This window comes from Macaca mulatta, chromosome 9, assembly GCF_049350105.2.
Source record: "Macaca mulatta isolate MMU2019108-1 chromosome 9, T2T-MMU8v2.0, whole genome shotgun sequence".
NCBI classification, from domain to species: domain Eukaryota; kingdom Metazoa; phylum Chordata; class Mammalia; order Primates; family Cercopithecidae; genus Macaca; species Macaca mulatta.
In genome coordinates this window covers 19,954,765-19,982,022 of record NC_133414.1, presented here as the reverse complement: position 1 = coordinate 19,982,022, position 27,258 = coordinate 19,954,765, and the positions used below count along the sequence as shown (strand labels likewise).

The window sequence follows — 27,258 nt, the reverse complement described above, 5'->3', positions numbered from 1 at the left end:
TAATCCTAGCAACTTGGGAGGCTGAGGCAGGAGAATTGCTTGAACTCGGGGGGCAGAGGCTGCAGTGAGCCGAGATCACGCTGCTGTACTCCAGCCTGGGCGACAGAGATTTTGTCTTAAAACAAAAACAAAAAAAAACCAAAAAACAAAAACAAAAACAAAAAACAGTAGTAGTAAACAGTCCTTACAAGGATTCTGGAACAAGAACAGTTTTAAATCTGGGCAAATCTCAGCCTTCTAGAACTTCCATTAATAAAACCCACAAATCCATGTCAAAGAGCACAGAACCAGATCGAGTATCAGGTTCCTTTTAAAACATGTGATTGTTACCCATAAGAAAATTAAAACTAGCTTAACAGGTAGATTGCCAAGATAAATATAACAATAAATAAACAGACAGCAATGTATAATTTTTTCCCGAATACTTGGTATTACTCAGGAAAGAGCATGTGAGAACAAGAGAGAGTTCAATTGCTCTTGATAACTAAGACAGAGATCTGCACCCGTGCGACTAAGAAGCAGAGAACACATCTCAAAGTTAGAGTACAGAAGACAAGGGCTGTGCCTTCATCACTGGGATGGATGGGGATGCAACCTGACTTGCCACGGCAACTGCTGTGAGATCAAGCAAGTGTGTGAATGCCAGTCACATCCCAGGCAGGTCTGCAATCCCTGGACATCTCAAATCTACCTTACAGCACTCACCACCAAGTGGCAAACAACTAAGCTGATAGTGACCGTGTAAAATAGTGTAAGACCACACCTAACTACAGAAGAGGCAAAGACACTTGTTTGATCACTTCCCATTCAGATTCCTCACTACACCCTGAACTGCTCCACGGCAGGTGCTGTGTGTCCCAGTTTCCTGTGCCCATCACAAGGGCCAGAGTAGGGAAAGACGGGTCTAGGAACCTTGTGCTTTGTAAGTAACAGCTTACTCAATTATCACTGGAATCCTGTGAAACAGAGGTTAGTGTCCTTTTACAAATGGCAAAACTGAGCTTCACCTGTAATTTATCAACAAGACAGGCAGCCAGTCCATGGCAGAGATGGAATCCAAATCCAGGTTTCTGAGTAGTTGCAGTAGAGACTGCATGACCCGTGCCCCTAAAATATTTCCCTTCTGATAATCCACAGGAAAAGATTTGCTGACCCTTCAACAAAGGTTTCAGGTTTGGAGGGATGGAGGTAATGTGAGTGGAAATGGAAAATGCAGAGAAGAAAGGGTTTAAAGGAAAAGACTGGGAGCTCGATTTTAAGTGGGTGGCAGAACCAACAGAGATCCAAAAAGAGGACCTGAGATCCAAGCACTCAGGAGAGAGGCGAAGACCAAAGGGACCAACTACAAGTGACGGCTGAAGCCTGGAGAAGGATGGCAGAGCAGAAGGGAAGACGGCAGTGGTTTAAAGCTCGCTCTGGAGGTGAAACTCTTTACTCAAAGGAAAAGGCACATAAAGGTCCCAATACATAAAATACGTGTGACTGGGCACAGTGGCTTATGCCCGTAATCCCAGTACTTTGGGAGGCTGAGGTGGGTGGATCACCTGAGGACAGGAGTTTGAGACCAGCCTGTTCAAGAGGGTGAAACCCCATCTCTACTAAAAATACAAAAAATTACCTGGGCGCGATGGCATGCGCCTGTAATCCCAGCTACTTGGAAGGCTGAGGCAGGAGAATGACTTGAACCTAGGAGGCGGAAATTGCAGTCATCTGAGATCATGCCACTGCAATCTAGCCTGGCCAATAAGAGCAAAACCCCACGTCAAAACAAAACAAAACAAAACAAAGCATGTGAAAGTAGCACTGTTCTGGCTGAATCCTGGATACAATGCGCAGACCACAGCCGGCTGGGCATTCCCCAAGCCTCTGCAGTGACTCCAGAAAAATCCATGGATCTCTTGGGGCTCTACAGAGCTCAGTCTGGAAACCAATGGCATGCCTAAAGCAACAAACATCAGGAGGCCAAGGCCCGAGCATTTAGTTGAATGGACTTCCACATTTCAGGTGAGGGAACAAAAAGCTGAAACAGAAGGGACTGAACAGGAACCACCGGAGTGGTAGTAGGAGTGGACTTTGTGTGTAGCCAGCACCTGCAGGACAAAAGTGACTTACCAGAGAAGAAAAACAAATTGAGGTTTGCAGAGATGTTAAGGGAAGGCTCAATAAAAGGTCAGTGGCTTTGTGATTAGGAAGTCACTAGAGACCCTCAGTAAAGAGATGGAGACAGAAATCAGTTTCATGGGGTTAAAGAGTAAGTAGGGAAGAAATTGGAGCAGGAGAATAAAGCCTGGGGTGATAAGGTTGGCAGTAGAAAGAAGGAAAAAAAAAAATAGGATAGAAGGGATGACAGTGTTGTTTATTTCACAAGGCATGGAGACATTTCTTCTTCCAAAGGGGTAAGGAAGAAAAAAGATGAATGTGGCAGGTTGTTTGCAGAAAGTGGTTGCAACATATCCCACCTGAATCCACACCCTTGGTAATTCCCATTTGACTCCAGGCTTAGCCCTGCGACTTGCTTTGGCCAATGGGACATTAGCAAACATGACACAAGTGGAGAGGTGATTATCACCCCCCTTGGAGCTTGCTCTCTCACGAAGTAGCCCTGAGACCAGCATGCGAACCCTAGCCAGCCTGTTGGAGGATGAACAACCATATGGAGGAGAACCAGATACCCATGCTGACAGCTATCAGCCTCCAGACACATGTAACAAGCCATCCCAGGTCACCTGGTCACCAACTAACCGGACAGCTGGCCAAGGATGTGTGGCAGAGAATTGTAACCTAAATAAAATGGTGACTTAACACCACTAGGCTGAGATTTGTTCGTTTTGCAGCAAGAACTTCGAGAGTAAGGATTTTGCTAACAGTGTAGTCATCAATGCTGTATGTATTGTATGGTCATGACTGCTCAAATAATTTCAACATGCTTAAAGAGGCTGGGCACAGTCGCTGACACCTGTAATTCTAGCACTTTGGGAGGCCGAGGCGGGCAGATCACTTGAGGTCAGGAGTTTGAGAACAGCCTGGCCAACATGGTAAAACCCCATCTCTACTTAAAATACAAAAATTAGCCCACGTGGTGGCAGGGGCCTGCAATCCCAGCTACTCCGGAGGCTGAGGCAGGAGAATTGCTTGAACCTGGGAGGCAGAGGTTGCAGTGAGCCAAGATGGTGGTGCCACTGCACTCCAATTTGGGCAACAGAGCGAGATTCTATCTCAAAAAAAAAAATGCTCAAAGATACAAGTTTTGCCTTTTCCTTTTATATCTTTCAAATTGTCTATAATGAGCAGCGATTGGGCATTAAGTGCTATTACTGTTGTCATCATTAATATTATCATCAATTAACATTAGCGGTGAGTAGAAGAATGACAGTACCAATGTGTGTGATTGTTACCTACCCAGTCATAAGTATATGTCAACAGGGAAGAGAAGCCTAACACAGGTACAGCGGGCTTCTGCATATTTCTTCTTTATCACACGTAGAAAAACGCCATCTAAGCTAATGCATATTTGAACAATACACAAACTAATGCTGCTGGAAATTAGACCTATTCAGCCAGTTTTCTAACTCTACTTGAAAGGTATATGCTATAAGCAAAGAGTTGACAATTTTTTAATGCAAGAAGCATGAAAATGTACATTGTGAAAATAATTTCAGCCTAAAATATTTTTCGTAAGAATGTGTGACATATTTTGTGCTTGTGTTTTTCATAAGATATTGCTGCTGGATTTTTATCTTAAAATTTTTTTGGAGACGGAGTCTTGCTCTGTCACCTAGACTGGAGTGCAGTGGTGTGATCTCAGCTCACTGCAACCTCTGCCTCCTGGGTTCCAGTGATTCTCCTGCCTCAGTTTCCCTGTAGTTGGGATTATAGGTGCCCACAACCACGCCTGGCTAATTTTTGTATTTTTAGTAGAGATGGGGTTTCATCATGTTGGCCAGGCTGGTCTCAAACTCCTGACCTCGTGATCCGCCTGCCTTGGCCTCCCAAAGTGCTGGGATTACAGGCATGAGCCACCGCGTCCGGCCAACACATTTCTTTTCCTCTGTAAGTAGCCCTCTAGTTTCACACCTGCCATGTATTCTTTGGATTCTCCAGTAGTCTATCTTGTAGGTTTAAGAACATATGCATTGTAGACATACGTGTATATTTCTCTCCTACCTCCCACATAATGTTCGCAGTAAGACATATTTTTAAAACATGTTTAATATTTTTTTGAAATAAAAAAACTATCTTCAGGCTGATGGGACATAAAGATGTTCATGTTTCTTCTTTCTTCTTCAAAGGCTAGTTAGGGGAATTCTCTCAATCTGTAAGGCATTTATGAACTAAGGCAAGATGAGAAATATTTTTTCTTTTTTGTAGTATGTTTATTGAAAACTATTGGGAATGAAACACGGTCAACAGAACTAATGCTTCCTCCTGAAAATATGTTTTTAGAAAAAGTATAAGCCCACAGATACAAAGAACAGGAAACCAGATGAGAGTATGTGGAAACATAGAATATAGAACGCAACGAACAAGCAGTAATTAGCAGAGTAGAAAGAGTTAGAATGAGAGTACCTGCAAGAGGCAGGCAGGAGGGCTAAGGAGTAGAAAGCCTATTGCAGCTGCATGGCTCTGGCAAGGACGAGGAACTGGAGGTTCCAGGCACCTCTGAAGGAAGAAGTATGGCTGGGGCTGAAAATAGCACTGACTGGACATTGGACTTATCAGAATCCATTTTCTCTCTCCCCTCACTTCCGGAAGACCAAAGGTTTTTCTCTGGAGAGGATGACCGGGAGATTTCAGACAATCAGAGGGACAGCTGAGAGTAAAGGCGAGTGACATACTGAACATAGGAGGATTAAATAATTTTAAGATCTCCATCCTAAGTGATGAAACTCTAGCCACCTTTTCCTGGACTACTGCCAGAAGCCTGTGACCGGTCCAACAGAGCCAGACAGGAGGCTGGGGGAGCCCTGTCTGGGGCATTGGCCAGATTAAAAGATAATGGTGCCCCCTCCCACCAGTTTTTCGGTCCCTCCCCAATTACCCTATACGAGATGACCTGTCAAGAAGCTTTGCCACTGCATTTAGAGCTTCCGATCAGCTTAACAATGTCTTCCTCTTAATTATGAATAGATGATCAAAAATTAAACATTTGAACCTTGTCCAGAGTCAGACAGAGTCTCGGCCCAGCTGACGGCCTTTCTGGAAACTTCAAGTCTTCAGGCTTTCTTTTAGTCAAGATAAATGATAAGCCGGACTTGTTGAAAGTAGAGAAGTTTGATAGGTCAAAACTGAATGAACTCCAGGGCATAGTGGCTTGCACCTGTAATCCCAGCACTTTGGGAGGTCGAGGCAAGAGGATTACTTGACCCCAGCAGTTCGAGACCAGCCTGGGCAACATAAGGAGACCTTGTCTCTACATTTTTTTTTCCTGGAGACAGAGTTTCACTCTTGTTGCCCAGGCTAGAGTGCGATGGCATGACCTCGGCTTACTGCAACCTCTGCCTCCCAGGTGCAAGTGATTCTTCTGCCTCAGCGTCCGGGGTAGCTGGGATTATAAGTGCACACCACCACACCCAGCTATTTGTTTTTTGTATTTTTCGTAGAGACGGGGTTTCACCACATTGGCCAGGCTGGTCTTGAACCCCTGACCTCAGGCGATCTACCTACCTCGGCCTCCCAAAGCACTGGGATTACATAAAACTTTAAAAAAATGTTAGCAAGGCATGGGGGCGCATGCCTGTGGTCCCAGCTATTCTGGAGGCTGAGGTGGGAGGATTGCTTGAGCCCAGGAGCTTGAGGATGCAGTGAGCCACTGCAACTTCAGCCTGGGCAACAGAGTAAGACCTTGTTTAAAAAATAATAATAATAAACAAACCTGAAGAAAACAAGTACTGAAGAAAAAACACTCCTCCCTTCAAGGAAAAAATTTGCATCATAATATCATCCCTAAAGAACCTTGTAGACTCTGCAGTTTTGGCAGAGTCTGTATCTGATCAGTCTGTATCTGATGACATGTGATCCAGCAGGAGAAAGAATGTTTTCAAACATCGTGAAACTGGGATTTCCTCCCAAGAGCAAATTTCAGCACTGCCTGAGCATCTTGATTTTAGGCTTGTGTTCTGTAAACCTATATGTAAGAGATTTTCAACATCTTCTCATGTCTTCTCACCTATACTCCCTAGCTAAGAAGTTGGGGGTATGGTCAGGCACAGTGGCTCATGCTTGTAATCCCAGCACTTCAGGAGGCCAAGGTGGGCAGATCACTTGAGGTCAGGAGTTCAAGACCAGCCTGGCCAACATGGTGAAACCCTGTCTCTACTAAAAATACAAAAATTAGCCGGGCACGATGGTGCGCACGTGTATTCCCTGCTACCCCGGGAGGCAGGAGAACTGCTTGACCCCGGGAGGCAGAGGCTGCAGTGGACTGAGATCGTGCCATTGCACTCCAGCCTGGGTGACAGAGTGAGACCCCATCTCAAAACAAAACAAACAAAAAAACAAGTCAGGATAGTGAATGTTTCCTTAAGTTCATTTGAAAACTTCTCGTTGGTGTATAAATTCCAAATAGCAGTCAATAATTTCTCCACTGATGACCTTTGTGTAGGTAGTCCTTGCACTTCCCACAGGAAAACCCAGTTTTAACCCTCTACAATAGGTGCTTCCAATTCATAATCTTCATGAAGTTGCATGCTTTTGCAGCTTCTTACAGTTTATTTTCACTTCAAATATACCAATGAAATAATAAATATAGTCATTAAAAATCAAACATTTGAAGAAAGTCTCCATTATGTAAAAGTAACATCAAATATTTAAAAAGCTTGAAAAACAGTGACAGTACAGGAAACTCTAAGAAAATTAGTATCTTAAGAGACATAAGAGAAAATATTATGGCTATGGAATACAAACAAGAAGCTATAAATGAAGAAAAGAAGAAAGCTCTTGGAAATTAGACATTTTGACAAATATAATTTTAGCAGATGGGTTAGAAGTTGGGAAAAATTCAGGTACAACAAAAAGATGGAGAAAAACGATTACAGAGGGGCTCAAATCAAATACCTCACAAACCAGAGAGCCAATGAAAAGAGGAAAATATAGGGGAAGAAATTATTCCAAAAAAAAAAAAAAAGACGGTTTCCAGAACTGAACTAATCAGCCCTTCACAATGAATGTATGAGAAGCCGAGTACAATACACAAAAAGGCACAAACCAAGGCATGTCATGTCAAAATGTCAAAATACCAAAGGAAGAACAGTTCTCAAAATATTAGAGAATTTTAAAAACCAAAAATCACACTTAAAGACAGAACAGGCCGGGCATGGCGGGTCACATCTATAACCCTAGCACTTTGGGAGGCCAAGGCAGGTGAATCATTTAAGGCCAGGACTTTAAGACCAGGCTGGGAAACATGTAGAAACCCCGTCTCTAGTAAAAATACAAAAATTATCTGGGTGTGGTGGCACGTGCCTGTAATGCTAGCTACTCAGGAGGCTGAGGTGCGAGAATCACCTGAACCCGGGAGGTGGAGCTGCACTGAGCAAAAAAAAAAAAAAAAAAAAAGAGAAAGACAGAACAGCAGGGCTGGACTTTAGAAGACCATGAAGTAAACCTTCACAAATCTGAAGAAAAATGTTTTTCATTCTTGAATACTATAACCAGCCAATTTGTTAATTAAATGTGAAGGTAGAGTAAAGACATTTTCTCAAGAAACTAACCTTTCTCTGGAAGGTTCTATGTTTTCTTGCCGTGGAGCCTTTACTTATACTGACTGTTATATACATTGTATTCCAGGGTCTGGGAGGCATTTCTCACTTCATATCCCCCTTTGTAACTTCAAGAGCCAAACTTAATCTCTCCATCCTGTAAGGCAGCATTCCTCCACCTTTTTGGCACCAAGGAAAACAGTTTTTCCATGGACTGGGGTCTGGGGATGGTTTCGGGATGAGTCAAGCACATTACATTGATTGTGCATTTTATTTCTGTTATTATTACATTGTAAAATATAATGAAACAATTCTACAACTTACCATGACGTAGAATCCGTGGGACCCTGAGCTTGTTTTCCTGCAACTAGATGGTCCCATTTAGGGGCAATGGGAAACAGTGACAGATCGTCAGGCATTAGATTCTCATGAGGAGTGCGCAAGCTCACAAAAGGGTTTGTGATCCCTCTCATGCACAGCTCACAAAAGGGTTTGCACTCCTGTGAGAATCTAATGCTGCCATTGATCTGACGGGAGGTGGAGCTCAGGTGGTTATGTGAGCAGTGGGGAGTGGCTGTAAATATAGATGAAGCTTCCTTTCTGGATGCTGCTGTTCACCTCCTGCTGTGTAGCCTGGTTCCTAACAGAACACGGACCCCTACTGTGAGGTCTACTTTTAAGCCACCACCTCCTCAAAGAAGGATTTTCTGTTCCTGCCAGTAGGATGCAGTCTAAACCTGGGTGCTCATAGACCTCTCTAACCCTCCCTTCCCCACAATGTATTGTATTCCACCTTTTATGACCACGACTTTCTCCTGAAACAATGGAAGCTTCTCACATGCAAAAGACCTGCCTATTTCTTCTTTGTGGCTCTGGCCTTGCAGTCCCTTCTACTCACCAAATGGGTCTCACATTTTCTTTAATATAGGAGATACTCAATGATAAAAGAACAATGGACTCAAGATTGAAGGTTATTCTATTCGGCTAAGAAGATCACATTGAGTCCATCGTTGCTTTTTTTGTTTTTTGTTTGTTTTTGACAGAGTCTGGCTCTGTTGCCCATGTGAGAGCAAGAGATCTCAGCTCACTGCAACCTCTCCCTCCCAGTGTCAAGTGATTCTACTGCCTCAGCCTCCCAAGTAGCTGGGATTACAGGCATGTGCCAACAAACCCAGCTAATTTTTGTATTTTTAGTAGAGATGGGGTTTCACCATGTTGCCCAAGATGGTCTCAAACTCCTGACCTCAGGTGATCCACTTGCCTTGGCCTCCCAAAGTGCTGGGATTACAGGCATGAGCCATCATGCCCGGCTGAATCTATCTTATCTCTGCTTCAATTCCTTCTACATCCAGATTTCCCAACTCAGAGTCTCTGCATATAGGGCAGAAGACAGCGTTTTTTGAGAATTAAAGGAGAAAAGAAGAAAATTATTATTTCAATTAAAAAGAGATGATCAGGTGACCCAGCAATTTCACTCCAAAGTACATACATATGTGAAATGAAAACATATGCCCACACACACAGAAAATATATACAGGAATGTTCATACTAGCATTATGCACAATACCTAAACAGTGGAAACAACCGAGATGTCCAAAGGCAGCCACCCACAAAAGACCACCTATTGTAAGATTCCATTTATATGCAATATCCACAATAGACGAATCTGTAGAAAAAAAAGCTGAATAGTGGTTCTAGGCCTGGGGACGGGGGTGGTTGGGGAAAAAGGAGAGTGACTGCTGACAGGCTTGGAATGTATGGGGCAATGAGAATGGTCTACAACTGATTATAGTGATGGTTGAACACCTCTGAACATACTAAAAACCATTGAATTATACACTTCAAATGGGTGAATTATATCTCAATCAAGTTGTTTTCAAAGAGAAGATCAACATGGGAATAAATTAGATTCATATATGACTTGTCTTTAAGGTAATATCAGAGAGCACAAACTGAAAAACCAGGATTTGCCAAGTATGCCATAACTGCACAATTTCAAAACACACATTGGGAACCAGAAAACACCACGTTAAAAAACAATGTCATGTCAGTTGGTATGTATTGGCCTCAAAATTAACATCTAATCTGTTCACTGCAGAGTTTAGTCATTAAGAAAAGCCTTAACAAAGTGGTAGCGGAGAGTATTAGGTTTATTGACAGCACAGAGTACTTCGTTATATAACCTTTTGCAGGTCACTTACATTTTAAAAGACAGTATCTCTAGTCTCACTTCTTGCTAATCACGTTCTTTCATAGAGGTATTATTAGGCAATTAGTGGATAATGTGTTTGTATTTATACAGGACCAGGTCTGCTAAGGTCATCGGCACAGACTTATTTATTACATGTGATCTGTAAGGTGAGTAAAAGCACTGACTTGTAAAGTCCTTCTGTTTGAGAGATGCTTTGATGGTTATAAAGTAAATGTAGAAAATGTCTGATTCTTCCAAAATGGCTGTGCAAAGTGTTTTTAACTATTTAAAGTTAAATAGCGTGAGTTGTTATGTTTTTAAACTTTAAGGCTTCATTTTGAAGGTTTCATAAAGGCACAATGATATTTTGGCAAAGAATGAGGCTATTTTAATAGATAAAGGTAAAAATTTATAGAGGGAGCTAGCACTCTACAATCCCTATTTTGCATTATTTCTTCAAGAATATTGGGATTAATAAACCAGACCTACCAAACCATGATTTTAATATAAAGGAAAATTCAATCCTCATCTTTGTATTTTTCAGACACATTTAAATTCTCACTTACCCTCGTGTATGTCATTTGAATATATCAAAGGTTTAAGATATTGACCTAATTTTAAAGAAAAAATATAAACTACTTAAAAAAATTTTTGTGGGTACATAGATGTATATATTTATGAGGTAGATGAGATGGTTTGATACAGGCATGCAATATGAAATAAGCATACCATGGAGAATGTGGTATCCATCCCCTGAAGCATTTATCCTGTGAGCTACAAACAGTCCAATTACATTCTTTATTTAAAAATATACAATTAAGTTATTATTGACTTTAGTCACCCTATTGTGCTATCATATAGGTTTAATTCATTCGTTCTATTTTTTTTTTTTTGGTACCCATTAACCATTCCTATCTCACCCATTAAATAAACTATCTGTCATTAAACACAGGAAATAGTTTTTCAATTATTTTGCCTCTGTTTTAAAGTCTCTTCATTTTCTTTTGTCTTCTACATCATTCCTAACTATCAACTTTTTAGGCAGTAGAACAAGTAACATGACCCTGGTTTGATTTAGGAGCAACATTTCGATCCATGCTTGGTTGAAATATATTTTAAAAGGTCTTTGCAGCAGTGTCATTTAACTCATGACGTAGCCACAGAGTCAGGAACAAAAATGCCCCAATTAGATAACAATTGAGAACCAAACCTACAGTCTATTGGGCTGTATCATGATGGGACATGAGCCCGAGAAACTGTTCAATTTTGGTATGTGAAACTTACATGAATAAATTAGCCACAAATAGAACAATCTTATTTTCAGAATACAAATTGTAGTTTTTTCTTACTTTTCTTTACACACAATGCAAAATATAGAATATAGAATTCAGACTCTCAGCTGCAACCTATATTAACTACAGTGCTGACTGTCATACATTATTTAATGTTCTTCATTATTTCATTTCAACTTCACAATGTTCTAAGTGGCTAACATTGGTAGAGCAGATTCGTTGTTGGCAACTGGGCCACATCCAGTTTTACCAGTTTCCACCATCACAAAACCCTCCCTGCATCTGCTATTTATGAACTGCCTTTCAGAGAAGACTGTCAGTCCTGGAGAAAATTTCCCTGCCAGTTGAGGTAAGAACATCATTCTGATATACAGAAGTACTGCTTTTTAGAAGTCAAGGTCTCCTGGCAGTTCCTCAGTAGACTAGGATGGCAGCCGCGCTAGAGGTCATGAATAATGTATTACATAAGGGCTGTCCATGCATTCAAACCAGAATCTCCTAACCACAATTCCCATAGCAACACACATAGATTCTACTCATCTCAGAGATGAAGCAGCCAGCAGAAATGCTATCCTGGTATTTCTAGCACGATCAACAAGGCACTTAGCCTTTTTCAAAACAAGTTTTTCAAAGGAAAATCAACAACCATGTTAAAATAGGTTCATTGGGAAGCGACTGAGTATCCCAAAAACCAAGCTACCTTCAACTCGAACAATCTATGCCTTAGAAATCGCCACTATTCCAAGGACAGCATGGGAAAAAGAATTCAAATCGTTGCAATGAGTTAAATGAGACAAGACCTGAGATAAATCCTGGAACTATCTATTTCATAGCTGCTTTGCAGTCTCCCTTCCATATATACACACTTTATCCTGCAGAAGAACATGTTCTAAGAGAAGAAACTTCTAAAAATCAATAAAATCCTCTGTTGCTCTTTGAAAAGCATAATGTAATCAATTTTGAAAGTAAGAGGATACTAATATAAAACACCTATGAAGTAAAATTCAGGGGAAAAACTGTTCAAGTCTAAGAAAATAAACAATAGCTTGAAGTCAGTCTGTTTTTTTTTTTTTTTTTTTTTTTTTTCTTAACAGAGATATAATTTACTGGGGAAATGAAGTAAAATGTGTTGATATTAGGTGCCGTTTTTCCTCTTTGCACATTCAGGGATCCTTTCGTACGTGTCCAAATAAGCCATCCACCCACAGAAACGAGTTGCTTGGATTATAAAACAACATAGACGACCAGTCTTACACAACACACTTCCCTTTTCTACTAAGGGAAGAAACTAGGCTCCATTTCTTGTACCTTTCTAAAACCCGACGATGAAATGCTCTAATAGATCAAACAAGCTTTAGGGGAAACTTCCACAGGTGGTCTATCAGGGGCACAGCACAACTTGCAAAGAAAGATCTTGGCAGGCAGGAAATGATTTTACCTTTGCTTTTTCCAACTGTGCCTGGGCCTGCCGCTCCGCTTCTCTGCGCACTGCTTCCCGGTCCTCCTCCAGAGATACATCGGAATCGGATGGACGGCTAGTGTAGGAGTCTGCCGAACCCTGGAGAGGAAAATGTACATTTTAAAGTAGATTCAATCTATGATGTTTGCATTGGAAAAGTCTCATCGACACAGCAGTTAGCTTCCCGGATTGTGCTATACGTTCCTGAAAAGAGGAGAAAATAATTCATTTTGCAGCAACCTATCTAGAAAACCATGCTCTGATTTGCAGACATTCAATAGAATAGTTGTGTCTACTGAGTTGCCATTCCTTCCTAAGCTTTATATTCAAAAAAACCACCCTTCCTGGAAGCCAGAACAAGTTGCTTTTATAATTAAACAGCTTGATGGTGCAGTGCAGAACTGAAGGACAACGATGGGTTTCAAGGATAGCTTCAAGAACAATCTACATGCTAAAGCAGGTATTTAAAACCAGAAAGACATTAAGCCTAACAAAAACATGAAAGAAAGTCTGAGTTATCAACTTGAACTCTCCCAAATGTCACTACCATGACATGATTCCCACTTTAATCTGAAGAATCCTTGTTTACCTTTTTATACACCTGCTGTTTTCTCTGATAAAACTGTAAGATACTAGCAGCTAACTTCACTCCATCTTCCAGCAACACATTTTAAAATACCTTTACCTAGATTTAATAAAAAGCCGTCTACAGAAAACACCTGCCTGGGATAGCTCATCTGGCAATTAATCATAACACAGGGAAAGGAGCTCAAAAAACGAGATGAATCTCCCTAGCTTCCCTCTCTTGCAATCTTGATCCGATTAACCAAATCAAACCACCCTCTCTACCTGCACTCACTGCAACAACAGAAAAGCAGAACACAATAACCTCTCCCCCCAAACGAAAGCCCTTGCGCTTACACAGATATCAGAATTCTTCAGCCTTCCTCCCTTGGCTCTTTTCAGAAGCCTGATCCAGGTGGCCTTCATGAGCCAGACAGCGCCTTTATCGTCCGCAGCTGCAGCCCCGGGCACAGGTTCTCAGTGCGCGCTGAGCCCCGGAGAACCCCAGCTCCTTTCCTATCCATGCTCTGGGCAAGCCCCTCTGCTCCGTCCCTTTCTGCCTCCGGGGCTTTCACTCCCTGCCCCAGAGGACTCCCATCCAGGGAAATTCTTATTTTCCCTTTCCAGGAGGGGCTGAAAACACACACTCGAGTGCTTTATATTTCTTTAAAAATAAAGAAGACTTCAAGTGCATTCAGAAGCCGGGCATCAACTCGTTCTAAACTTAATGCATCTCATAACCCTAAACATTCTCTTCCCTGCGCTCAAATTGTTAAAGGAAATTAGTTGTAAAAGAATCGCAGGAAAAAAAAAAAAAAAAACTAGTGCAAAAACGTATGCAGTGACATTTGCAAGTGCAAAGTTCAAGCCTTATCTTTGGAGATCTCGAGGGGAAGGGGGGAGGCGGAGGGAGGAGGACGCACTCCCACACTGGGCATGCTCCATATGTCGCCTTTTTACGCAGATGCTCACATCACACTGTTAGTCTATGTCAAATTGCCATTTTACATCCGAAGTGTAAACAGCTGGAAAGGTCTCTTCGGTTCTATAGTAACCGGGCTCGTGGTATGTGTGTCTGTTTCTGTTTCAGATGAAACCTTCTCTCAAAAACAAAGCATGAGATCGTTTCCTTTAATAATCCCTTTCCATTACCTGCTCCAGAAACTGTGTCCTATGCTGAAAGCAGGTTCACAGGTAGTAAATATCATATGCAATATTGCATAGCAAAAATCAAATAATGCTCATCAGTCATAATATAACACAGTTCTTTATTGCTTGTGACTTTCCAAACAAGATGCGAGAGAGAGACGTGGCCATTTAATTAGGACATGAAAGTAATCACAGCTCTATAAAGCAATGAGTTTAACGGAGCTCAAAATGACTTCGAACTGCTTCTCCAACTGAGAAACTACCATTTGAAATAAAGCCACTGGCATAAACAGCAATGTGAATTGTTATAACCATACTTACAAAGAAATTTCAAAGCTTGGTTAATTTATTAGTTGGAGTTAAAATTCACAGAATAATTGAGTCCCAACTCTGCTTGTAGATGAGGGGAGTGAGGCTGAAGAAGGAAAGACACTAAAGTTATTAATTTCCTGTACTAATGAAATTGCATTTTCAAAGTTTACTTGTAAAGAAATACACTTTGTTTTCTTGACATAAACAAAATGCTATCACTGTAGTCTAAACTGCATTTGTTTGAGGGTGGTGGGAGAAGATTTTGTACAAATAAAAATGAAAAAAAAATGTGTTCTTAAGAATACTTAAGAACCACGGCTGGGTGCAATGGCTCACGACTGTAATCCTAGCACTTTGGGAGGCCGAAGTGGGAGGACTGCTTGAGCCCATGAGTTCGAGACCAGCCTGGGCAACATAGAGAGACCCCCCCATCTCAAAAAATCTTCCTCCCTCCCCACTTGGCACTCTGCACTAATATAATCTTCAAGAGCCAAATGCTAGAAACACATAGAATAGGGGTTTCAGAATGAAAGTTAGTGATTAATTGTACCTCCATTGTGGTATCTTGATGTAAATTAACAGATCACCTATTGCTATGATGTGAATGTAAAATGCGTGGCGGGCAAATTTACAAAGGAGAAATGAGTGTGTCAACACAGACACACCTGGTAGGGGATTCCTGATCTTCCTAGAGGACTTCTTACAGTAATAGTAGCACAGTAGAAAATTACCAGGAAGCATAATTATACTCCATAAGGGACCCTTGTTCCCACTGTCACCAGTCTTGCCATGTTAGAGCCAATCACCCCACTACAGGTTCAGGTCACACCTCAATGAAAAGACGAAGCTTCTATCAGTAGGAACCCAGCAATGACAGGAAGTACATAAAGATAGGGTCGCATAACACCCACACATAATTTTGTGCGGTCTCATTCCCTTTTAAATATAATATGATATAAAAAGTCCTTTGCTAATATTCAGATGGAGCTTTTACATTGCATAGTCACTTTGAGACCTGTTTCCAGGTTTAAATAGCAGTTAAAAACAAAAATCTCTTCAATGACTTTTGGCAATGCCTTGACTATTTTATAATACAGGATGTATTGATCTTTAGAGTAGTTCGCAGAAGCTTAGAAAGAGCCGGATTAGTTTCATTCCTTGTATCTCTGATAGTACATACTTTCACACACAAACAATTTTTTTTTTTTTTTTTTTTTGAGACAAGGTCTCACTGTCACCCAGGCTTGATAGAGTGCAGTGGTGCAATTATGGCTCACTGCAGCCTTGACCTCCTTGGCAAAAGTGATCCTCCCACTTCAGCCTCCCAAGTGGCTGGGAATATAGGCATGTGCTCCCATTCCTAGCTAATTTTTAAATTATTTTTTGTAGAGATGGGTCTCACTATGTTGCCCAGGCTGACTGGTCTCAAACTCCTGGGCTCAAGCAATCCTCCCCCCTCAGCCTCCCAACGTGTTGGGATTACAGGTGTAAGCCACCTCACCCAGCCTCAAAATATTTTTCATTATAGAAGTTATATGCACCCAGCATTGAAAGAGACACAAATAACCATCCCCTGAAAGTCTCCCATACAAAGACAGCCACAGTCAAATAGTAGCAAGTTTCATTCTCTGGAGCTGTTGCATGTTTGAAAGTCACCCTCCTGACATATGCCTTACAGTTAATCTCCTTTCTTCTGGGAGTGTGGATTTATGCAGTTAGAAGTGATATATCTAATTAAGCTTTTGCCTTTGGAACCATATGGACTTTCTGGGTCATCGTGCCTCAAGTCGTCTTCAGTCGGGAACAGCTGGCGGTCATTTCCATAACTCCAGAATAGGTTCATTACAAGATGTACCCTTGATCTCTACGGCTGTTAACAACGTGATTAGCTGGTCTTTTGCAGTGTTTGTCCTTGCCGGTGCATCACATTTCAGCTACCCAGTGTTCCTTTTCTACATCTTAATACCTGCATTTCTATTTGGACATTTCCAAAAGTGTAACTTGTACTACTATGTACTAATAGTTCCTCCCAGGATCATCACCTTTTATCCTCAGAGCTCTCACTTTGTGGGTTCATTGCTCATAGGAAAATTCCATATCGTTGGATTAATTTATGCTTTTATCTACTCTTCAGTTTCTTTTTCCACTTTTATGTCTAATGTTCACACAAGAAAGCGTTACCCTTTTTTTCTTTTCTTTTTTTTTTTTTTTTTTTTTTTTGAGATAGTCTCACTCCAGCCCAGGCTGGAGTGCAGTGGCTCAATCTCGGCCCACTGTAACCTCTGCCTCCTGGATTCATGTGATTCTCCTGCCTCAGCCTCCCAAGTAGCTGAAATTACAGGCGTGTGACACCACTCCCAGCTAATTTTTGTATTTTCAGTAGAGACACGGTTTTGCCATGTTGGCCAGTCTGGTCTTGAACTCCCAATCTCAGGTTATCTGCCCACCTCGGCCTCCCAAAGTGCTGGGATTACTGGCTTGCGCCACTACGCCTGGCCACCCTTTTTCTTTAATACTTTAAAAAATTTATATAGTTTGCTGTTTTGATGCTATACTCTGCTGTTTCACAGTCATCTATATTTTCAGCATCAGTATTTTGGAGCGTTCTTATATTTTTCTCTTTTAAAGCCCAAAGGATAAGAGTTGTAAGCCTATTTCATAGCGGCATCTTGGATCCTAAATTGTGTCTGTGTCTTCTCCTGCTGCAGGAAATCTTTATATGAAGCCTTAAATCCACATTCTTGAGCAAAATCAACTTTTTATGTATCCAAAAGCCAGTCTGATTCTAGACAAAGTTGTAACTCATCAAAATCCTCAAGATTTTAGACCCCCTCCTCATGCATAGGATGATGCTAACCCAATGGCAAATTCATTGCCTACTGGTCAGGCCCACATCTTTTAAAATAAAGCAAAATGGGACCAGGCATGGTGGCTCACGCCTGTAATCCCAGCACTTTGGGAAGCCAAGGTGGGTGGATAACCTGAGGTCAGGAGTTTGAGACCAGCCTGACCAACATGGTGAAACCCTGTCTCTACTAAAAATACAAAAATTAGCCAGGCGTAGTGTCACATGCCTGTAATCCCAGCTACTCAGGAGGCTGAGGCAGGAGAATCGCTTGAACCCAGGAGGTAGAGGTTGCAGTGAGCCGACTGTGCCACTGCACTCCAGCCTGGCGACAGAGCGAGACTGCATCTCAATCAATCAATCAAAATGGGATAGACTTCAGAGGGCCAGGACCAAGGGGAAAGGGTTCTATCTTGTATTGTCTTTGGGGGGAGGGAGATAATTCTTTCATTTTTCATGGTGTTGTCATCTCTTTTCACAGTTTAGAATCAACTTCTGTTCTCTGGTGCAATTTAGATGTAAGAAATCTGAATTGCTATTCTCTGCTTTACTGGTTTCTTCATAAATAAAATAAACTATGGGCTGCATGCTGGCTCATGCCTGTAATCCCAGCACTTTGGGAGGCAGAGGCGGGCAGATCACTTGAGGTCAGGAGTTCAAGACCAGATGGGCAATATGGTGAAACCCCATCTCTACTAAAAATACAAAAATTAGCCAGGCGTGGTGGCAGGCGCCTGCCATCCCAGCTACTTGGGAGGCTGAGGCAGGAGAATGGCTTGAACCTAGGAGGCAGAGGTTGTAGTGAGCAGAGATTGCAACACTGTACTCCAGCATGGGGGACAGACGGAGACCCTGTCTCAAAATAGTAACAATACAATCATCAACTATGTGCTGATGAGAGATCCTGACTCTAAACATTGAAAAATCCAAGATGAGGTACAGTTGCATAAACATTGTATACCTTAGTTTGCAAATTGTCACGTAATTATTACTCAAATTCATATGATGATGAGAATTTCAAATGCGATTGACCTATCATTTAGCTGAGTGTCAAAATAGTAACAGAAGTGATAGCAATACATGGCTGCAGGGTCATCCCTGTGTGATACTTTTATGATCCTGTAAAAACCAAAATGTCAGTTTCAATTTTCTCAAGACACGATGAAAATTTATAAACATATAGCTACAGGATGTACTAATGAAGAGATTAAATTTTATTTAACAACTCCCCAAACCACATGCGATTATTGAGTACTGATTACTTGGAAACTCTGCTGTAACTGTAAGCTAAATACTGAAAACAGGACTGTGAAAAAGATTAAAGCTTTCTGTCATGAAACTTAATATCTCAGTGAAGGAGACTGATTTTTTAAAAAAGGCAGCAGAAAAATAATGGCTATGAGAGACAAGAAAAAAAGCTGAGATAATAAAATGATGGTGGGAGGGATGGTATTTTAGTTAGAGTAATGAGATGACAATCTGAGATGACACTAAGCTGAAATCTAAACGATGAAAGAAAAAAGTCAGCCCTGCAACGCACTGAGAAGAGGGATGTCCAGGCAGAAAGAACAGCATATGCGAAGGCCTTGTGTACAAGAAATGCTTGCATGTCTGAGGAATTGAAAAGAGGTCAGTGTATCTAACATGCTAACATTAATTTTTAGGAAGATTTATTTAAACTTGCTCAGTCTCTCTCTTTCTCTTCTCTTTTTCTCTCACTCTACGTGTGATATATACTCAGGTACTCCTGGAATACACATGTGAGACTCCACTGACATGGATTACCTCCCAGAAAAACTCCTTCAGCGTGTTTGAGTTCCTTAATTTGGAGTTACATTTAAGTTATTGTTAGCGAACTCCACGTTACTGGAAACATGACGTCTCCTGAGAAGGTAAACAGAGGTCTTGTATTTTCTTCCGTCTCAGTCCAGCACAATTACTTATAGGCTAAAAGAGTGTGTTTTGAAGATTGTTCTATATTATGCTTATAATTAGGATAATCAATTAAGATCAGGCTATGCACATATTAATACATCTTATTAATGATAATAATTGCAAATATTTCATAAATGCTTACACTGTGTCAGGCACTGTGCTGATTCACCAGTATTACCTAATGTAATTTCAATTATCTTCATTTTTACTGATGAGAAAACTGAGAGACATAGAGAAGCTACCTGAGCAAGGCTGCGAAGCAGGGGACTCATTGCATAGCCAAATGCAAATCATATAAATAACTCCCTGGTTAATTCCTCCCTTTGTAAAATGAGTATAACAAATTGGATCCATAGAGTTAGGAGTAAACCTTTAGCAGTCAAAATTCAAGTGCCATGCATGCATCAGCTCGTAAAAAGAAAAGCTAGGACAAATTCCTACATGCATCTGATGTTTTTGTTAATCAAAAGCATATATTTTTTCTGTTTGTTGGTCATAGATATACCCATTTCTAACAATCATAAAGGCATCGTGATGGTTTCCTAATGCTTAGTTATGTCTTTGCTAAGCTTTAGGCATGCTCGCTCGCTCGCTCTCTCACACACATCTTTATAAATTCTCAAAATTGGGCCAGGCGTGGTGGCTCACGGCTGTAATCCCAGCACTTTGAGAGGCGAAGGCAGGCCGATCACCAGGTCAGGAGTTCGAGACCAGCCTGGCCAAGAGACCAGCCTGGCCAAAAGGGTGAAACCCTGTCTCTACTAAAAATACAAAAATTAGCCAGGCGTGGTGGTGCATGCTTGTAATCTCAGCTACTTGGGAGGCTGAAGCAAAAGAATTGCCTGAACCTGGAAGGCAGAGGTTGCAGTAAGCCAAAGATCTTGCCATTGCACTTCAGCCTGGCAACAGAGTGAGACTCCTACTCAGGGAAAAAAAAAAAAAAAATTCAAATTTGATCTTTCCAAAAAGGCACAATGAAAGTAAACAGTATGGCGATTCCTCAAGGATCTAGAACTAGATGTACCATATGACCCAGCCATCCCATTACTGGGTATATACCCAAAGGATTATAAATCATGCTGCTATAAAGACACATGCACATGTATGTTTATTGTGGCACTATTCACAATAGCAAAGACTTGGAATCAACCCAAATGTCCATCAGTGACAGACTGGATTAAGAAAATGTGGCACATATACACCATGGAATACTATGCAGCCATTAAAAAGGATGAGTTCGTGTCCTTTGTAGGGACATGGATGCAGCTGGAAACCATCATTCTTAGCAAACTATCACAAGAACAGAAAACCAAACACCGCATGTTCTCACTCATAGGTGAGAACTGAACAATGAGATCACTTGGACTCGGGAAGGGGAACATCACACACCGGGGCCTATCATGGGGAGGGGGAAGGGGGGAGGGATTGCACTGGGAGTTATACCTGATGTAAATGACGAGTTGATGGGTGCTGACGAGTTGATGGGTGCAGCACAGCAACATGGCACAAGTATACATATGTAACAAACCTGCACGTTGTGCACATGTACCCTAGAACTTAAAGTATAAAAAAAAAAAAGAAAGTACACTGAGGGTTCACTTCACATTCATTAATAGAATGCTGTTTTGTGGACAGACTTGGCTGCTCCTCTGAAATTTTCCTCACTTCAGAGTATCTCAGCATCATGAAGCATTCTTTTCATTACTTATCTACAAGGGAAAGTAGATCAGAATCGGAAAACAATAGAAGCCAAGATACCAGCTATTTAAGTTTTTCTCTCTTTGCTGAAAATGAATAGAACTTTGGCAAGCTGGCCTTCAGTAGTCTGGTCGGCAGCTCGTCCTGCCTGAAACTGGCTAGGATTCAAGTGTCTTCTTTCAGTTCCAAAGGAACAGTTGCTGGTTTTCAGTACTGAAGCTGAAGTCATTATAAAGTCCTAATAGTAGGTAAAAAGTTCAGAGATGTGACTTTCATTTTTTTTTTTTAAATGAACATATCAAAACACTGTCACCACCAAACTATTCCTTACTGTGAGGGTATGATGGCTGTTTACAGTTTATAGAAGAGCCTCTGGTCAATATTTGCAAAATTTGACATTGTCCAAAAGAACTATTTTGAAAAAGTTAAAATTAGAGGGGCAATTTTGATATTGAGTTTTGGATTTCAGTCACAGGCTAAATAATTTTTTTAAAAATTAGAACGTTATGTATGTATATGTGTGTGTTGGGAAAATTTTCTAGGCCTTTAATATGTACCTACTGATGATGATAGATGACACGAATTTTTTTTTTTTTTTTTCAAGATGGAGTCTCACTCTGTCGCCCAGGCCGGAGTACGTTGGGTGATCTCAGCTCACTGCAACCTCCGCTTCCCGGATTCAAGCGATTCTCCTGCCTCAGCCTCCTGAGTAGTTGGGATTACAGGTGCCCACCACCATGCTCGGCTAAGTTTTGTATTTTTAGTAGAGACAGGGTTTCACTACGTTGGTCAGGCTGGTCTTGAACTCCTGACCTCAGGTGATCTACCCGCCTCAGCCTCCCAAAGTGCTGGGATTACAGGCATAAGCCACCGCGTCCAGCCAATGACAAGAATTTTTTCATGCTAATATAATTTTTTATATAAAAACTACCTTATCAGTTATGAAACTGAAAACAAGTAGGCAGGGAGCAGAAAAATAGTAGCTTGGGAGAGTTGAATTGTCTCAATATATAGCTGCAGAAAATTCAATTAAATGGGAGAAAAGGAGTGAATAAATTGTATGTAGGGAATTTTGGGTATAGAAATTCATGCTGGCTACAGGGACTCCAGAAACTGCACGGACGTCACTACACTTAGGCTTTTTCTATTGAATCATTCGAATCAGCACATGTGATTATTTCTCTCTTCCTAAGAAAACCTTTCCTTGACTCCATTTTCTCTGCCAGCTCTTGTGCACATTTCTCCTCTCCTTTGCAGAAAAAAAAAAAAAAAGCATAGAAAAACTTGGCTCTACTCCAATTCTTCCCTTCCTGTTCTCTCTTAAATATACTTCCTCCTGTTCCTCCTACCACTCCACTAAAACTGCTCAAGGTTATCAATGATGTCTCAGGCTACATCGATGGCTGATTCTCAGTGTTCATCTTACTCCAGCAATCAGCAGCCTTTAACATCAGTGATCATCCCCTGTCCTCTCTTCGTTTTTCTCAACTTGACTTCCAAGAAACCACTCCCTCTTGGTCTTTCTCTTTTCCCATTGGCTGTTCCTTCTAAGTCAAGAAACCACTCCCTCTTGGTCTTTCTCTTTTCCCATTGGCTGTTCCTTCGAAGTCTCCTTTGTTAGTAACTTCCTGTTCCACTGATTTCTACACCCTCTCCCTGCCATCTAGACCTCCCTTCTTTCTGCTGTAACCTTGTTGGGCCCCTTGATGTTCCTCAGAGGCACCAGACACTCTCCTCCCCTAGATTTCTACCCTTCTAACTCTATCACCTCCTCTAAATTTTCGCTCAAAAGGCTCTTTCTCAGTGAGGTCTTCTGCAACCATCCTATTTCAAATTATAATCCTCACTGCCTTGTGGTATTTACAGTCTCACTTACCCTGTTCTACTTTTTAAAAAATAGTGCTTTTACCTTCTTCTTCTTCTTTGACAGGGTCTTACTCTGTCACTCAGGCTGGATTGCAGTGGCACAATCTTGGCTCACTGCCACCTCTGCCTCCCGAGCTCAAGGGATCCACCCACTTCAGCCTCCTGAGTAGCTGGGACTATAGGTGCACACCACCATACCCAGCTAATTTTTCGTATTTTCTGTAGAGATGGAGTTTTGCCATGTTGCCCAGGCTGGTCTCGAACTCCTGGACTCAAGAGATCCATGTGCCTCGGCCTCCCAAAGTGCTAGGATTACAGGTGTGGCCCACCATGCCCAGTCTATTAGTGTTTTTACCTTCTAACATATAATTTACTTATAATATTGTTTAGTATATGTCTCCCTTGATTAGGATATAACACCCACGAGGGCAGATTTTTTTAAATGTTTCACTTACTCGTATATCCCAAGTGCCTGGAATAGTGCCAGACATGGAATGCACGCTCAACAAACATTTGTTGAATGAATGAATAAGGACAGAGAGAAAACCTCTTCTCTCTTATATCCTATATTTTAAAGCTCTCCCAGTCTACAGGAGAGCTCTCCCACTCCCTTTTAGCATTCCTAAACATTCTTAAATATTCCTAAATGTGCTCATGTCTCTTCCTTAATTAAAAAACACAAACAGAAATGTGACTTTCCATGATGAATGGATGATAAATATTTATAATGAATAAAGAATAAAACAAAGGCTTCAGCTTGAAGCCATCCCCAGTGTTTTATCACAAACCTCCACAAATGCCAACTTCATTAACTTTGTGCAAATGTCAACTATAGGCCAGTTGATTAAATAACCATGTTCCATAACAAGCAAGCCACTCCAAAAACAGTCATTATACTTGAAATTTCTTTAGCATCCTTTTTCCAATGAATCTCAGAAAGACTTTATATTTTGAAAATATGATTACAACTTATTTTCTGTGAAGCTTCTTTTCCCATTAATTCTACTGCTTCATTCCAGGAACTTAAAGTTCCAATCCTAAAAGTACCAGTGACTCATAGCCAAAGGCAAGGCATGTAAATAATTCCCTGGCTAATTCTCCCATTTGTAAAATGAGTATACTAAATTGAAGCTACTAGAAAGAATGCTCTTGCAAATTTTCTTACAGATGGTTGCGAATATATTGTAAATATAACATATTGTGTGAGTGATTGTTGATTTACTTCTTATGCACTACCCCTGACATTCCTATAGAGATGGAGTTCAAATTTACAGCACAAAATATGACTACACATATAACTTATAATAATTCAGAATGTTTAAAAAAATCAAGCCAGTACAGGGAGAAGATACGTCTTCAAGCAATGTTGGGTAACATCATTTAAAGGAATGCAACTGAATAACTGGGCAAATACATATAAAACTCTGGAATATCTTAATAGGCTCTCTACTACCAAAGAAAGACCATGTTGGCCGGGCGCCGTGTCTCTCACCTGTAATCCCAGCACTTTGGGAAGCTGAAGCGGGCAGACCACGAGGTCAGGAGTTCGAGACCAGCCTGGCCAATATGGTGAAACCCCGTCTCTACTAAAAATACAAAAATTAGCTGGGCATGGTGGTGGGTGCCTCTAGTCACAGCTACTCAGGAGGCTGAGGCAGAAGAATCACTTGAACTCAGGAGGTGGAGGTTGCAGTGAGCCAAGATCGTGCCACCGCACTCCAGCCTGGGTGAAGGAGCGAGACTCTGTCTCAAAAAAAGAAAGGCCACGTCAAAAGATGGTACGTTCAAGTGCCAGGCCTTTTCTCGAGCAGCAAAACAATCAAACAAATGAATCTGGGCTCTTTCCTTCCAAGTTGAGTTCTCGCAGGTGGCAATGAACAATTAATCTACAGGCGCGAATGAATAGCTAACTTATGTATTCTCCAGGGAACTACACACCTGTGAAAAGGGATATGGCTTCAGTCCTTAAATATTTCACGTTTAACATTTTCTTTGCATATATAAAAGGCACACTAATTGATAAGTAAGTAAAACAGTAAGAGATGAATTGATAAATAAAGGCTATGAATAGAAAATTCACCAAAAAATCAATTAGCCATAAGCATCTGGAAAAGGTGTTCAACCTCATTAAATTAAATACAATACCATTTTCCCTCATTAAACCAATGCTCTTTGCAAAATCCCAATTCACAATGTCAGGGGGACGCACTTCAACTGATACTTTCACACCTTGTTGATAGTTTTTGGCTTTCATGCAACCCTTTGGGAAGACAATTTGCTTTCTGTGTGTATCTAGACATGCATTTAGATGTACCTAGGCTAATAATTTCACTTCTGGGAACTAGTTTAAGAAAATTTTTAAATTACGGTTCACATATTTAGTAGACTATTAGATAACCTTAAAAATAGTTACAAAGACTAAAGGTGATTACAGGCAAATGTTTATGATGACTATATTTGATAAAACCAGAAAACAACAACAAAAACAAAACAGAATCATTTCTATATATACATCCATTCAGGTATGTAAAACAAATAACAGAGGCAAGGCACAGTGACTCACGCCTGTAATCCCAGCACTTTGGGCGGCCCAGGTGGAGGATCGCATGAGCCCAGGTGTTCAAGACCTGCCTGTGCAACATAGGGAGACCCTATCTCTACAAAATAATTTTAAAAATGAGCCAGGCACGGTGGCACACATCTGTAGTCCTAGCTACTTGGGAAGCTGAGGCAGGAGGATTGCCTGAGCTCAGGAGTTCGAGGCTACAGTGAACTCATCATGCCACTGCAATCCAGCCTGGGTGACAGAGTGAGACTCCCATCTCAAAAAAACAAAAAACAGTAACAGAAGAGATAGGGTTGGATTCCATGTTCTCAAAAAAATGTTGGGAGCTCAGTTAAATTCTTTTTCTGTAATGTTCCTATGTTTGTGAATAAAAGGCCTTTCCTATTGCAACTGAAATTTCTCACAAAGCACTCTGAAAATATTTTTGATGTTGCAAAAGAGATGATTTATATATACATATTTTCTGTAATTGATTGATTTGACCTTCATAGTTGTTTGCATATGGGGAAGGGAGGCAAGGACCAGGTCTCCTGAAAGCCTCTTTAAGCACATTAAAAACAACAGAACAAAGTAAAGGGTGCTATGGGAATTATGACAGGTAAGAAAAGAATTAAAAGAAAAGTACTTAGACATAAAATTTTATGATGATGAAGTAAATTTCTCTGTGTATAATGTATAGAAGTGATTATTTAACTGTCCACCTGAAATACTGGATTTTTCTCCTATGATTGCTTAAATAATTTGTTGGTACTAGGTTAGGTACTTAAGCGGGCCAAAATGACTCAGTAATTTGGTAGTAAAATATTAATATACTGTTCTAAAAGTCTAACCTTCCAGAAAGATATGACTTTGGTTCAGACAGACTTAATATAAAAAAACAGGCTACACCATCAGGGATTTGTCTGGAAAAATGCCAGTGGTGTGGAGTACTCAGAAATAAAGCACTGGAAAGTACCCTAGGGACCTAATATAGTTAATACATCCCTTAAGCAGCAAACCCGCCTTCAGGAGGTGATTTCAGAACTAGAGACAATCTGGTTCATTCACCTCTGTGTTTTAAAATGGCTGCAAATTTTAAGATTATTTAGCTGCAAATGTGCCACTGATATATAATATTAATGTTAGAAAATCTAAACTATGTTCAGAACATTTAATAAAATACTGGACATATACCATTGGTCAAAAGTAGTTTATATCCTATTTTTTGTCTTGCAAATGAAAAAGCATCTTTTGTTGCATGAAACTATCTGCTCTATTTTGCATTTGAAGGTGTAATGGACTTTAATGATAGCAAAACTTCCATCGAGCAGGGCAAAAATGGCCTGACAGTTCGCTAAGACGACAGTGTGGGCAAGGATGAGAAATGGCTTGGGCCAGGTGCAGTGGCTCATGCCTATAATTCCAGCACATTGGGAGGCCAAGGCAGGAGGACTGCTTGAGCTCAGCAGTTTGAGACCAACGTGGACAACATAACGAGATCCTGTCTGTACAAAAAATTTAAAAATTAGCTGGGCATGGTAGCATACACCTGTAGTCCCAGCTACTTGGGAGGCTGATGTAGGAGGATCACTTGAGTCTGGCAGGTGAAGGCTGCAGTGAGCCTTGACTGTGCCAGTGCACCCCAGCCTGAGTGACAGAATGAGAGCCTGTCTCTAAAAAAAAAAAAAAAAAAAAGAGAGAGAAA

General features: G+C 40.9%; 1 protein-coding gene across 11 annotated transcripts in view; it reads right to left on the bottom strand.

Moving 5' to 3' along the window:
• Positions 1 to 27,258, bottom strand: part of CACNB2 (calcium voltage-gated channel auxiliary subunit beta 2) — a 405,954-nt gene that overhangs the window by 128,908 nt on the left and 249,788 nt on the right. For 9 of the 11 annotated variants that reach the window (XM_015146550.3, XM_015146555.3, XM_015146552.3 and 6 more), the window contains one exon: positions 12,619 to 12,738. In XM_015146550.3, the coding sequence (XP_015002036.1) occupies positions 12,619 to 12,738 (120 nt within the window). 11 annotated transcript variants of the gene reach the window in all.